The sequence below is a fragment of the Salvelinus alpinus genome, chromosome 2, assembly GCF_045679555.1.
Source record: "Salvelinus alpinus chromosome 2, SLU_Salpinus.1, whole genome shotgun sequence".
Lineage (NCBI taxonomy): Eukaryota > Metazoa > Chordata > Actinopteri > Salmoniformes > Salmonidae > Salvelinus > Salvelinus alpinus.
This window is the reverse complement of record NC_092087.1, coordinates 50,111,288-50,126,832: the sequence shown is the minus strand read 5'-3', so window position 1 is coordinate 50,126,832 and position 15,545 is coordinate 50,111,288. Positions and strand designations below refer to the sequence as shown.

The 15,545-nt window shown below is 40.4% G+C and overlaps 1 protein-coding gene across 1 annotated transcript; it reads left to right on the top strand.

The window, feature by feature from the left end:
• The first annotated feature begins 1,332 nt into the window (after positions 1-1,332).
• LOC139540997 (mucin-3B-like) lies at positions 1,333-10,354 on the top strand. Its single transcript, XM_071345137.1, has 8 exons — positions 1,333-1,639; positions 3,009-3,320; positions 3,528-3,566; positions 5,658-5,969; positions 6,111-6,167; positions 6,519-6,635; positions 9,037-9,138; positions 9,325-10,354. Exons 1-8 carry the CDS (start codon positions 1,333-1,335, stop codon positions 9,387-9,389), a joined length of 1,311 nt encoding a protein of 436 aa, XP_071201238.1. The 3' UTR covers positions 9,390-10,354.
• The last annotated feature ends 5,191 nt before the right edge of the window (positions 10,355-15,545 follow it).

Here is a 15,545-nt window from a genome sequence, read left to right as displayed (position 1 = left end):
TGGTCTTTTGTTACCACCTTATTAATAGGCAGCGTGCAGTAGGATGCGTTGATCAGCTGATTGACAGGTGTAGGACTGTAGATCGATAAACTATACATTTTTCTCTAGTATGGATGCTCACCAACATTTTATAGTTATGTAGCCTATAGTTTATCATTATAGTTATTGGCTTGGATGGCCCTGGCTTTAACTCTGACACAACACAACTAACGTTATTATCACAACAGAACTAGCCTAGACTACTAATAAGTTTAGCTAACATTAGCGAACCTGAATGAAATAAATATAAAACTAAACTTATACTTGTTTACTTGACTTATCTCTATAATTTGACTCTTTATATAATTTTCGCTGGCAAGTTTGCCACCGGCGTGCTGCAGTAGGTAAGTAAAGCGGAAGTCGAATTCATCACTTCCGTTGTTCGGCTGTGCCCATATAGGAATGTTTGAAAATGAGCCGCATATGTTCTGGTGGAAGGATGAAATAAATAAAAAATGCTCATTTCAATAACGTCTTTAATGAAAACGTGTCCTTAATCTTTTGTTTTTATGTTGGCAACCGTTTTACAAAAACCCATCGAAGCTGAAGATTATTGTGTGATAATTCCCTCCTAAGGGCTGTTCCTGGCACAGGTTCTCATTGTTTATTTCTTAAATAGACAACAGTGTCTTAATTGTTTTTCTCTTCCAAACGTATATAATATTAAGTTGTACATTATCTGTATGAGTAGGTAAACATTGAAAATGAATTTATAATTCAATTAAAAAAGACACTCCATCATCCCTCTGATCTCACAGATCTTCCTCGGCCCAGTCTGACAGTGATTCCTGCAGTCATCAAAGAGAGAGACTCTGTTCAGCTGAACTGTCAGACTCCTCCATCTGTCTCTGAGTGTTACTTCAAAATAGAGGGGCAAGTAGAATTCACCCTACCATCACCCTGTCATCAGACACTCACAGGAACACTACTGGTGAAGTGGACAGGTCAGAGTTCACCAGCTGAGGTCAAAATACAATGTCAGTACAATGCTACAGGTTCACAAATTAGATCCATATACAGTGAGCCTTCAACAGTCACAATTCAGGGTAAGAAGACTATTTGAATGTTTGTAAACAATGTACTGTTGTGCCATCATTACCATGTTCCTCTTGGGATATGTTATCATACTGTGTGTTGTCATTAGCTATTACATGAAGCAATCAAGCAATATATTATATCTCCTTCATTTCCCATACTGTCGCTGCATGAGTTAATGGACTCAAGATCCTTAAGTCTGAAATAACAAGGAGGGACTAGGCTATCAGTACATTTCTCAAAACCACTAAATGCTAAATGCTACATTCCCCTATTCTCACAGACATTCCTCAGCTGACAGTGAGTTCTACAGTCATCAGAGAGACAGAATCAGTTCTGCTGAGTTGTGAGACTCCTCCATCTCTCCCTGTGTCTCACTGTTACTTCTACATTGAGGGGGAGAAGATTCTTCCAGACTCATCGTGTACGCAGACAATAACAGGAACTGAGCTGCTCAAGAGGTCTGGTCCAACATTTCCAGCTGTGGTCAAAGTGACGTGTTACTACACTGTATGGAAGTCTCACACATCTCCTTTAAGTGACCCTGTCTCAGTCACTGTTCAGGGTAAGTAGGTGGTTTATAAAATTATACACGTCACTGTTATATTAATTATGCTCGTTCTGAAAATGAGATCTTATAATGTCTTATTTCCTAAACGTCTTCATTTCACATAATGATAGAATTTTCTGTACTTTGTACAATCATAAATACTGATATAGTTGAACATTTTATTTATGGATTTTCCATGTTGTTAGTATGTATTGATAACCAGTAATGTTTTTAAATGCAACATTCAAAGAGACACTCTACACAGTAATACACTCTATTCACGGACCCACCTCCTCCGAGTCTGACAGTCAGTTTATTTTTAACTAGTTAAGTCAGTTAAGAACAAATTCTTATTTACAATGACGGCCTAGGAACAGTGGGTTAACTGCCTTGTTCAGGGCCAGATTGACAGATTTTTACATTGTCAGCTCAGGGATTCGATCTAGCAACCTTTTGATACTGGCCTAACCACTAGGCTACCTGCCGCCCCTGCCGTTCTAAAGTCATCAGAGAGAGAGACTCAGTTCAGCTGAGTTGTGACTCTCCTCCATCTGTTTCTGTGTCTCAGTGTTACTTCTACACAGAGGGGAGAGATCCTAAACCCTCACCCTGTACGAGTTCACTCACGGGGAATGAACTGCTCTCGTGGGCAGGTCAAAGTTCATCTGCTGAGATCAAACTGAGATGTTTTTACACAGTAGAACCTCACTATCCATGGATGCACAGGGGATCTGTCTCTGTTACAATTTTTTGTAAGAAATTATTATTCAGATTGTCTTGAATGATTCTGTTTAAATCACAATCTCATCCAATGTCATTTCAAAATAGCTGTTGTGAAGACAAGAAATCCATATAATATTTGAAATGTATATGTCAAAAGTAGAGTTTTAAGATTCCACGGCAAACAACCACAGAGACAGGCCAAAGTACAATCAAAGGTTTTTTATAAACTCAGCTTTACACAGTAATACACAGTATCACTACAGTCCTATATATAAAAAGGCTGGGATTTAGGGCTGTAGGCTAACTAGAAGCAACGGGCCAAACTAACACAGCAGTTGATTCCCGATCCGGCTGTGTGGTAGAGTTGGGTGTAGCCTCTCGCAGCTGCGTCAGGCCAGTCCCCCGTGCAAGAAATATAGTCCATGCAATTAATTTCACACGTGAGAATGTAAGGAATTAAGTGAAAGGCAATCGTTGTAAACACACAGCACACATGATTAAATGGCACTCATAAATAGGAATGATATCAAATAAGACATGCTGTTAACTCATATAAAAAGAATGGCAGGCTCAAGTTTAGTAAGATTCAGTGTCACTTGTGACATGTACATTACATTCAAATAGAGTGATGTAAAAAGGAGTCTCTGTACGTTCCTAACAGATCCAAAACCAGTGATTACAGTCAATCTTGATGAGGACTTCACCATCATCTGTTTTATTCCTGGATCAGTCAGTCCTGACACCACCTGTAACCTGTATGTTGGAGAGGAGAGTCAGCCATCCTTCACAGCAAAGATCAAGAAGAGAAAAAACACCTCAGCATCCGGACAGCAGTTCTGTATATTCACTCCAAAACATAGTGATCTGATCAGTCGTCTACAGTCAGTGAGGCGTAAGGAGGTGAGCTGTGACTACAGAGTGAGCTCAGGACCAAACTCTCTCTCTCCACGCAGTGATGGGTACAGCTTGGCAAGTGAGTCATTATATAAAGAAATCTATCAGGGCTGCAGGTCTTCATGATCTGACTCACTTTTATTTTAGCATCTTCTTAGTATGACTATGTTAATTCTGACCAACAAACTAAATTCCACATTTCAATCCCAAACCTTACTTGTCATTCTGAATCCTCATTCTACTGACTCAACTGCACCACTCATCATAACCTCTGAGATCTCTACAGGAAACACCACTGACCCCACACTGACTCCAATGGGGATAGGTAAGGATCATTTACAGCATTGTGGTTTAACAGGACAATAGAAGCTGCTGGTGATTCTCTCTGACAACAAGTACAAAATGTGTAACACTTGTAAAGTTACTTTTAGAATGATCTTATACTGTAGCTCCTTGGTTAGCTCCATAAACAATCCAATAATAATTTCCAGCGCTGTCATTCCCAGCATTCAGTGCCTTCGTTATTCAGACACCATGAAATTTTGTTATGTTACAGCCTTATTTTTAAATGCATTAAATAATTTTTGACACACATCAATCTACATACAATAACCCATAATGACAAAGCAACAAAAGGTTTTTAGACATTTTTGCTAATAATCAAAATAAAAATAAACTGAAATATCATATTTACAAAAGTATTCAGACCCTTTACACAGTACTTTGTTGAAGTATCTTTGGCGGCGATAACAGCATCGAATCGTCTTGGGTATGACGCTACAAGCTTGGCACACCTGGATTTGGGGAGTTTCTTCCATTCTTCTCTGCAGAAGAATGGGATAATGTTATTATGCCGCCGGAGGGGATGGCTGCTGTTTTACGGGCTCCTAACGAGCTGTGCTATTTTGTTCGTTTTTTCACATTGTCTGTAAAGAACTTCTGGATATCATAACAGTGATTTCTCACCTCGAACTGGACAAAGATTTTGTCTTTAACGAATCCGAAGTGAACGATATACTGCTTTCTCGAGAACAGGCTCAAATCTCTGTCATTCGTGTGAAGAAAAGACGGAGGAAAAGGGGGCAGAGATCGGGCTGCCTTCTGAAAATTCGTAGGCGAGTGAGTAAATCTCTGCTACCATCTGTTCTATTGGCCAAACGCAATAATTGGAAAATAAAATGGATGATCTGCGATTAAGACTGTCCTACCAACTGGAGATTAAAAACGGTATTATATTATCTTTTACCGAGTCGTGGCTGAATGACAACACGGATAATATAGAGCTGGCTAGGTTCTCCGCATTGGCAGGACAGAGAAGCTACGTCTGGTACGACGAGGGGCGGGGCTGTGTATCTATTTGTCAATAACAGCTGGTGACCGATGTCTAATATTAAAGAAGTCTCCAGGTATTGCTCGCCTGAGATAGAGGACCTCATGATAAGCTGTAGACCACACTATCTTCCAAGAGTGTTCTCATTTATATTATTCGTAGCTGTCTATTTACCACCACAAACCGATGCTGGCACTAAGACCAGCATGTCACGTGCAACCAGAGGAAAAAATCTCTAAACCACCTTTACTCCACACACAGAGACGCATAAAAAAATCTCCCTCGCCCTCGACAATAATTATATCCTCCTGATTCCTGCTTACAAGCAAAAACTAAAGCAGGAAGTACCAGTGACTCGGGTAATACAGAAGTGGTCAGATGACGTGGATGCTATGGTACAGGTCTGTTTTGCTAGCACATACTATGTTCCAGGATTCCTTCAAAGGCATTGAGGAGTATACCACCTATGTCATTGGCTTCATCAAAAAGTGCATCAACGACTTCACCCCCAAAGTGACTGTACGTTGATATCCCAACCAGAAGCCATGGATTTACAGGCAACATCCGTATCGAGCTAAAGGCTATAGCTGCCGCTTTCAAGGAGCAGGACACTAATCCGGACGCTTATAAGAAATCCCGCAACGCCCTCAGACAAACCATTAAACAGTCAAAGCGTCAATAAATGATTAAGATTGAATCCTACTACACTGGCTCTGACTCTCGTCGGATGTGGCAGGGCTTGAAAACTTTTACAGACTACAAAGGGAAATCCAGCCGCGAGCTGCCCAGTGACGAGGGTCTACCAGACCAGCTAAATGCCTTTTATGCTCGCTTCGAGGCAAGCACTTGTTAAATTGCGCCCGGGTCGGGGCGAGGGGACGGACAAAAGTTAAACTGTTACATAAAGACACAGCACACATGATTAAATGGCACTCATAAATAGGCATGATATCAAATAAGACATGCTGATACGTACTATAAAGAGAATGGCAGGCTCAAGTTTAGTAAGAGTCAGTGTCACTTGTGACATGTACATTACATTCAAATAGAGTGATGTAAAAAGGAGTCTCTGTCCTTTCCTAACAGATCCAAAACCAGACATTACAGTCAATTTTGATGGGTACTTCAACATCATCTGTTTGATTCGTGGATCCGTCAGTCCTGACACCACCTGTAACCTGTATGTTGGAGAGGAGAGTCAGCCATCCTTCACAGCAAAGATCAAGAAGAGAAAACCCCTCTCAGCTTCCAATCAGGGGTTCTGTAGATTCCTTGTAACTGAGAGTGATCTGATCAGAAGTCTACAGTCAGTGAGGAGTAAGGAGGTGAGCTGTGACTACAGAGTGAACTCTGGACCAAACGCTCTCTCTCCACGCAGTGATGGGTACAGCTTTACACGTGAGTCATTATCTAAAGAAATCTATCAGTGCTGCAGGTCTTCATGATCTGACTCACATTGATTTTAGCATCTTCTTAGTATGACTATGTTAATTCTGACCAACAAACTAAATTCCACATTTCAATCCCAAATGGTTTCAGATCTGGTGGGAGTTCACATCAGTGATCCAACAACTATACAGACACCTTCTGTAGCAGGTAGGCCACACATTTATACAGCTGTTACACATGTTTACCTTTGTTTCATTATGATTTTTAACAGAACACTGTTGTTGTGATCAAATTATTAACATTATCCTAGGACAACAGTGAATCCTACAACAGGTGTGTTGGTCCTCTAGAGACAATTTTCCTTTTTATTGCAAATATCCAATTGTAAGTACACAACACGTCAACCCTATACTTATTAGTAATCTTGAGTATAAATATGAAACATTCATAATTAATGAATGATTAATATGAATAATGTACCTCAACTCAAACCACAGATTTTGAAGGAATAAACAACTCTAAATAAGATAATGTCCATTGATATTGTTTTCATTTCAGAAACCTTACTTGTCATTCTGACTCCTCATTCTACTGAATCAACTGCACCACTCATCATAACCTCTGAGATCTCTACAGGAAACACCACTGACCCCACACTGACTCCAATGGGGATAGGTAAGGATCATTTACAGCATTGTGGTTTAACAGGACAGTAGAAGCTGCTGGTGATTCTCTCTGACAACAAGTACAAAATGTGTAACACTTGTAAAGTTACTTTTAGAATGATCTTATACTGTAGCTCCTTGGTTAGCTCCATGAACAATCCAATGTTAATTTCCAGCGCTGTCATTCCCAACATTCAGTGCCTTCGGTATTCAGACACCATGACTTTTTCCAAATTTTGTTATGTTACAGCCTTATTTTTAAATGCATGAAATCATTTTTGACACACATCAATCTACATACAATAACCCATAATGACAAAGCAACAAAAGGTTTTTAGACATTTTTGCTAATAATAAAAATAAAAATAAACTGAAATATCATATTTACAAAAGTATTCAGACCCTTTACACAGTACTTTGTTGAAGTATCTTTGGCGGCGATAACAGCATTGAATCTTCTTGGGTATGACGCTACAAGCTTGGCACACCTGGATTTGGGGAGTTTCTTCCATTCTTCTCTGCAGAAGAATGGGATAATGTTATTATGCCGCCGGAGGGGATGGCTGCTGTTTTACGGGCTCCTAACGAGCTGTGCTATTTTGTTCGTTTTTTTCACATTGTCTGTAAAGAACTTCTGGATATCATACGAGTGATTTCTCACCTCGAACTGGACAATATTTTTTCTTTAACGAATCCTGAAAGTGAACGATATACTGCTTTCTCGAGAACAGCCTCAAATCTCTGTCATTTGCGTGAAGAAAAGACGGAGAAAAAGGGGCAGAGATCGGGCTGCCTTCTGAAAATTCGTAGGCGAGTGAGTAAACCTCTGCTACCATCTGTTCTATTGGCCAAACGCAATAATTGGAAAATAAATGGATGATCTGCGATTAAGACTGTCCTACCAACTGGAGATTAAAAACTGTATTATATTATCTTTTACCGAGTCGTGGCTGAATGACAAAACGGATAATATAGAGCTGGCTGGGTTCTCCTCATCGGCAGGACAGAGAAGCTACGTCTGGTAAGACGAGGGGCGGGGGTGTGTATCTATTTGTCAATAACAGCTGGTGACCGATGTCTAATATTAAAGAAGTCTCCAGGTATTGCTCGCCTGAGATAAAGGGCCTCATGATAAGCTGTAGACCACACTATCTACCAAGAGAGTTCTCATTTATATTATTCGTAGCTGTCTATTTACCACCACAAACCGATGCTGGCACTAAGACCAGCATGTCACGTGCAACCAGAGGAAAAAAACTCGAAACCACCTTTACTCCACACACAGAGACGCATACAAAGCTCTCCCTCGCCCTCCATTTGGTAAATCTAACAATAATTCTATCCTCCTGATTCCTGCTTACAAGCAAAAACTAAAGCAGGAGGTACCAGTGACTCGGATAATACGGAAGTGGTCAGATGACGTGGATGCTATGGTACAGGTCTGTTTTGCTAGCACAGACTATGTTCCGGGATTCCTTCAAAGGCATTGAGGAGTATAACACATCTGTCATTGGCTTCATCAAAAGGTGCATCAACAACTTCACCCCCAAAGTGACTGTACGTTGATATCCCAACCAGAAGCCATGGAATTACAGGCAACATCCGCATCGAGCTAAAGGCTATAGCTGCCGCTTCAAGGAGCGGGACACTAATCCGGACCCTTATAAGAAATCCCGCAACGCCCTCAGACAAACCATTAAACAGTCAAAGCGTCAATACATGATTAAGATTGAATCCTACTAAGCCAGCTCTGACTCTCGTTAGATGTGGCAGGGCTTGAAAACTTTTACAGACTATAAAGGGAAATCCAGGCGCGAGCTGCCCAGTGACGAGGGCCTACCAGACGAGCGAAATGCCTTTTTTGCTCGCTTCGAGGCAAGCACTTGTTAAATCTACCTCAAAAGGCTAAAGACGGATTTTCCACACTCTACAGTTTCCCATGTGTATCAAGCACAGGAGGTTGATGGCACCTTAATTGGGGATGACGGGCTCGTGGTAATGGCTTCTGTGGAATGAGTGGAATAGTATCAGGTATTCCATTTCTACCATTTAAGCCATTATAATGAGCCGTCCTCCCCTCAGCAGCCTCCACTGGTATCAAGAAATGTCCACCACTACCGAAAGGACATCCAGCCAACTTGACACAACTGTGGAAATTGAAGTCAACATGGGCCAACATCCCTGTGGAATGCTTTCGACACCTTGTAAAGTCTATTCCTCGACGAATTGAGGCTGTTCCGACGGCAAAATGGGGTGGGGGAGGTGCAACTCAATATTTAAGGAAGCTGTTCCTAATGTTTGGTATACTCAGTGTATATCCCTAAATCAATGAAGTAGCATTTTACTGAATTCTACAGTACATATATCATAAAGATATCCCTCTCTGGATCCCTCTCCTCTCTCTCCATCAGAGCCACTTGATTTCCTGTGGCGTCACATCCTCACTGTGTTGGTTCTACTGGCTACCTGTGGAGTAATTATACACTATGTCTTCTCCCATCAATGCCCTGAAGGTCAGTTTACATGTCAATCACTTCCTATAAGCCAGTAGGAAATTGTAATGTGTAGATTGTAATGTATGATGATTTGGGCTGTAGCAAGGCTCAGTAAAATAGTAAATCAATGTGATTTGTGTACATGTCGTTTAAGCTAAAGGTGTATGTGAATATGACATGTACACAGTACATCTGTCTTTTCAGCTGTTCCAAAGAGAAGCAGGAGGGTGGACCAGAGCAATGAAGACTTTTCCTTGACAGTGTGCTAAATCACTGTGCATACCTACAAACATACACGCATGCACACACACACACACACACACACACACACACACACACACACACACACACACACACACACACACACACACACACACACACACACACACACACACACACACACACACACACACACACACACACACACACACACACACACACATACAGACGCACACACGTATTTTTACATTCAATTAAAAAAAAAAGATTTTTGTGATTTTTCTGTGAATTTTCTGAGATTTCAGTGATTTTTCTTTAGAAATTGAGTGCATGATAGTGTTGCTAGGTAAGTTGAAAACTTAATGTACAAAGTGTACATACATACATTGACTGTACAAAACATTAAGAACATTCTCCCCACAGTTTGAAGTAAGTTACTAACTAGCGTTATGGACTCTACAAGGTGTTGAAAGCGTTCCACAGGGATGCTGACTCCAAGGCTTCCCACAGTTGTGTCAAGTTGGATGGCTGTCCTTTGGATGGTGGACCATTCTTGATACACACGTGAAACTGTTGAGCATGAAAAACGCAGCAGCGTTGCACTTCTTCACACAAACAGGTGCGCCTGGCACCTACTATCATACTCCGCTCAAAGGCACGTAAATATTTTGTCTTTCCCAATCGATGTCTCAATTGTCTCAAGGCTTAAAAATCCCTCTTTAATCTGTCTCCTCCCCTTCATCTACAATGCTTGAAGTGGATTTAATAACAAGTGACATCAATAAGGGATCATAGCTTTCACCTGAATTCACCTGGTCAGTCTTTGTCATGGAAAGAGCAGGTGTTCATAATGTTTTGTTTTGTACACATATACATACATACATTTGCACACATACATTTTTGTTTAACACCGTTTTCCTACCTTTTCTATAATCTTTGTTGAAATTGACTGCATGATAGTGTTGAAGGCAAGTTGCACACAGCAATGTTAATTATTAAAGCTTTTCAAATAACAGTTTGTCTCAGGGATCTTTATTATTTACAAATAATATGTAATAGTCTGTTTAGCCTGGGTGCCAGCCTGTTTCTACTCTCTTGACAACTCCATGTTTACACAATTTCATAAGGAGTTGGCAAGAGAGCATTAAAAGACTGGCACCCAGGCTAGTGTCTGATTGGTGTTAATGTCAATAATACATTTCCTACATACAGTTGAAGTCAGAAGTTTACATACACTTAGGTTGGAGTCATTAAAACTCGTTTTTAAACAACTCCACACATTTCTTGTTAACAAACTAAAGTTTTGGCAAGTCGGTTAGGACATTTACAGACAGATTATTTCACTTATAATTCACTATATCACAATTCCAGTGGGTCAAACGTTTACATACACTAAGTTGACTGTGCCTTTAAACAGCTTGGAAAATTCCAGAAAAGGATGTCATGGCCTCAGAAGCTTCTGATAGGCTAATTTACATCATTTGAGTCAATTGGAGGTGTACCTGTGGATGTATTTCAAGGCCTACCTTCAACCTCATTGCCTCATTGGGAAAATCAAAAGAAATCAGCCAAGACCTCACAAAAAAATAATTGTAGACCTCCACAGACCTCCACATCCTTGGGAGCAATTTCCAAATGCCTGAAGGTACCATATTCATCTGTACAAACAATAGTACGCAAGTATAAACACCATGGGACCACGCAGCCATCAAACCGCTCAGGAAGGAGACGCGTTCTGTCTCCTAGAGATGAACGTACTTTGGTGCGAAAAGTGCAAATCAATACCATAACAACAGCAAATGACCTTGTGAAGATGCTGGAGGAAACAGATACAAAAGTATCTTCATCCACAGTAAAACGAGTCCTATATCGACATAACCCAGACTACGGTTTGCAACTGCACATGGAGACAAAAATCGTACATTTTGGAGAAATGTCCTCTGGTCTGATGAAACAAAAATAGAACTGTTTGACCATAATTACCATCGTTATGTTTGGAGGAAAAAGGGGGATTCTTGCAAGCCGAAGAACACCATCCCAACCGTGAAGCACAGAGGTGGCAGAATCATGTTGTAGGGGTGCTTTGCTACAGGAGGGACTGGTGCACTTCACAAAATAGATGTCATCATGAGGCAGGAAAATTATGTGGATATATTGAAGCAACATCTCAAGACATCAGTCAGGAAGTTAAAGCTTGGTCGCAAATGGGTCTTCCAAATGGACAATGACTCCAAGCATACTTCCAAAGTTGTGGCAAACTGGCTTAAGGACAAAAGTCAAGGTATTGGAGTGGCCGTCACAAAGCCCTGACCTCAATCCAAAAGAACATTTGTGGGCAGAACTGAAAAAGCGTCTGCGAGCAAGGAGGCTTACAAACCTGACACAGTTACACCAGCTCTGTCAGGAGGAATGGGCCAAAATTCACCCAACTTATTGTGGGAAGCTTTTGGAAGGCTACCCAAAACATTTGACCCAAGTTAAACAATTTAAAGGCATTGCTACTAACTACTAATTGAGTGTATGTAAACTTCTTACCCACTTCGAATGTGATGAAAAAAATTAAAGCTGAAATCCTTCTCTCTATTATTATTCTGACATTTCACATTCTTAAAATAAAGTGGTGATCCAAACAGACCGAAGACAGGGTATTTTTACTCGGATTAAATGTCAGGAATTGTGAAACTGAGTTTAAATGTATTGGGCCAAGATGTATGTATACTTCCGACTTCAACTGTATTATAGTTCAACTCAAATATTCTGATTGATAAAAAATATATATTTTGGGAAAAAAATATTAAAAAGGGTATTATATTTATGTTATTATGAATATAAATGGTAGAGTTATGTCACAACTGCAGCTTTTGGAAATGTATGAGAAGGTTTGCTCAATCCAAAGTTACAACCAATTGATTGCAGCACTACCGCAGAAATGGAGGAGGCAAGTAGAAGGGGGAAGAAGTTGGGTACTGGTCTGTCTGCCCTGTATGAAGGACCAAAACTGGTGAAAAACATTTTTATAAACCGAAAACTCTATCAGTTTCTTTGAGGACCAAAATGTTGACAGCTGTGCCATACAGGTTGTAAAATAACAGAGAAGAAATGTTTGATGCACCAATTCCATGGTACATGGTGTATGACATTCAAAACAACGCAATATTCAACACTGAGTTTTTCCAATTTAAATTACTGTACAACATTTTTTCCACTAATAAAATGTTAAATATATGCGGCATACAACCATCTCAGCTCTGCAGATTTTGCTGTGAAGAGACAGAATCATTAGTCCATTTATTCTGGTTTTGCCCCCAGGTAGCCCGTTCCTGGTTACAAGTTCAGGAATGGCTGAAAGATCACAACATTCATTTTAAATTAACGCTACAAATACTACAGTTGAGAGATTTGGAAAGACAATCAATCAATCAACAATATAATAATACTCTAAGCAAAAATATGTATCTTTAACCCCAAAGAGTCAATGTCTGTGCCCCTGTGGAAATCTAATTAGCAACATGAAAGCACACAATTACCAGAAAAATTGTTTTGTTTATATTTTAATTTCTATAAGCAAATTCATACTTTCTTTTCATTGCCAGAGACAAGACCCAATTATTTGTTCGATTAGTTCGATATTTACAGACGCGAACCAGTTGTTCGTTCTTTACGTTCCGTTGCCATGCTCAGTGGCAACGTTCTTACCCCTTCCTTGCTGCTAGCTAGCCAATTAGCTACGGCTACACAGTCACGACCTCTGCAGCCAGAATAACAGTGAAGTTCATTCCGTTGCATTTGTTTAAGCTGTTTATCCTGTTTATACCACAGTTGAGAAAGAAAACAATACTATAAGCACAAATTTACCGGTAGAAATTATATTTTTTTGTTGATATTTTCATTTATATGAGAGAATTCCTAATTTCTCATCTTTTGGTTGCTAGAGACTCGACCCAGTTGTTCGTTCGATTAGTTTGATGTTTATGGAGGCGACCCAGTCGTTTGTTTTTTATGCGAGCATGGCAGAGTTCTTATCACTTGCTTGCTAGCTACTGCAGCCACGGCTAACACAGACACGACCTCAGCAGTCAGAATAACAGCAAAGTAGCTGTTATCTGTTGACATTCATTTGAATACATTCATAAAAATTAGCTGATAATGCCCAATTTTGTCTGGCATTGCTAGAAAAGTTTGCCTTCTCGTCAGGACACTCGTCAACACTGATTGTTAATTACGAGGAGATTACATTGCATAACAAACACCCGGCTAGAACCTAGCTAAATAGTTTGTTGCTAGCAAACCTGCCAATATGACAGTGGAGTAACTACCGTTCGGAATCTACAAACGATTTCGTGTGAAGACCGAATTTCGGGATGTCTCATGGTCTGACAAACACCGCTCTAGCTCTGTCACCTTTCACCGCAATTGCGGAAGAGCGACATAGGCGGATGAGGTGGATTGAGACGCATCCAATGCAAAAATATATCTCTAGCTTAAAGTGACAGATTTTTAAGGGGATTTTTTTATGCTAATTAGATTTCCACTGGGGCACAGACATCAACCTTAAGGGGTTTAATGACTGGGGAGTTTTCCAGGATAAAAAGAAACAGAATGGAGCAAAACATAGGCAAAGTCCTAGAAGAAAACTGGTTCAGTCTGCTTCCACCAGACACTGGGAGATGAATTCACCTTTCAGCAGGACAATAAGCTAAAACACAAGGCCAAATATAAATTAGAGTTGACACCTATACGACAGTGAATGTTCCTGAGTGGCAGGGTTACAGTTTTGTCTTAAATCTTCTTGAAAATCTATGGCAAGGCCTGAAAATGTCTAGCAATGTCTAGCAATGATCAACAACCAATTTGACAAAGCTTGAAAAATAATAAAAATAACACATGGGCAAATGGTGCACAATCCAGGTGTGGAAAACTCAAGCCAGGTGCACACACATTACACGATTTTAGACCCGATTAAACTGTCCCAGACAAATTATTGAGATCGGAGACAATATCGCCATGTCGTTGTCTACTCGGTGCACGCATCCGTCACTGAGGCTTGTTTAGTGTAAGTGGGTATGATGAGGGCTACTGATCTTGTCTTTGAGCAGTCCCAGAGGTCCCGATATTTTATCGGCATAAAATCTGCAATGCTCTTGTAGTGTGAGATGTGCAACGACAAGTTTTAGAACGGTGATGAGCAATAACCAATGCTTTGATGCACCTGTATTGACCTCGCCTTCTGGATGATAGCGGTGTGAACAGGCAGTGTATTTGTAGCGTTAATTTAAAATGAATGTTGTGATCTTTCAGCCATTCCTGAACTTGTAACCAGGAACGGGCTACCTGGGGGCAAAACCAGAATAAATGGACTAATGATTCTGTCTCTTCACAGCAAAATCTGCAGAGCTGAGATGGTTGTATGCCGCATATATTTAACATTTTGTTAGTGGAAAAAATGTTGTACAGTAATTTAAATTGGAAAAACTCAAAGTGTTGAATCTTGCGTTGTTTTGAATGTCATACACCATGTTCCATGGAATTGGTACATCAAACATTTCTTCTCTGTTATTTTATAACCTGTATGGCACAGCTGTCAACATTTTGGTCCTCAAAGAAACTGATAGAGTTTTCGGTTTATAAAAATGTTTTTCACCAGTTTTGGTCCTTCATATAGGGCAGAAAGACCAGTTCCCTACTTCTTCCCCCTTCTACTTGCCTCATCCATTTCTGCGGTAGTGCTGCAATCATTTGGTTGTAACTTTGGATTGAGCAAACCTTCTCATATATTTCCAAAAGCTGCAGTTGTGACATAACTCTGTCACGTGGGACTAGGTGGGTGAAGAAATCAGACGCAGAGAGTTCCACTTTGGAGAAGTGCTCCTTTACTATGCACACAAAAATTGAATAAGCCCAAACATACAGGGCGCAGCGAACAACTTGAATAACCAAAAACAGAGGGTGCCAAGTAATCAGAAAAAATAATACACCTCTACCTAAAACACACACACGTAACATAAAGACAATCCCGCACAAAACAAGGGCGGGTCTACCTACTACATATCGGGAAGCTCATTAACCGAAAACAGAAACACAGGTGAAACTAATAAGACAAAACAAACAGACAAATGAAAAAGGGATCGGTGGCGGCTAGTAGGACGGTGACGACGACCGCCGAGCACCGCCCGAACAGGCAGGGGAGCCAACTTCGGCGGAAGTCA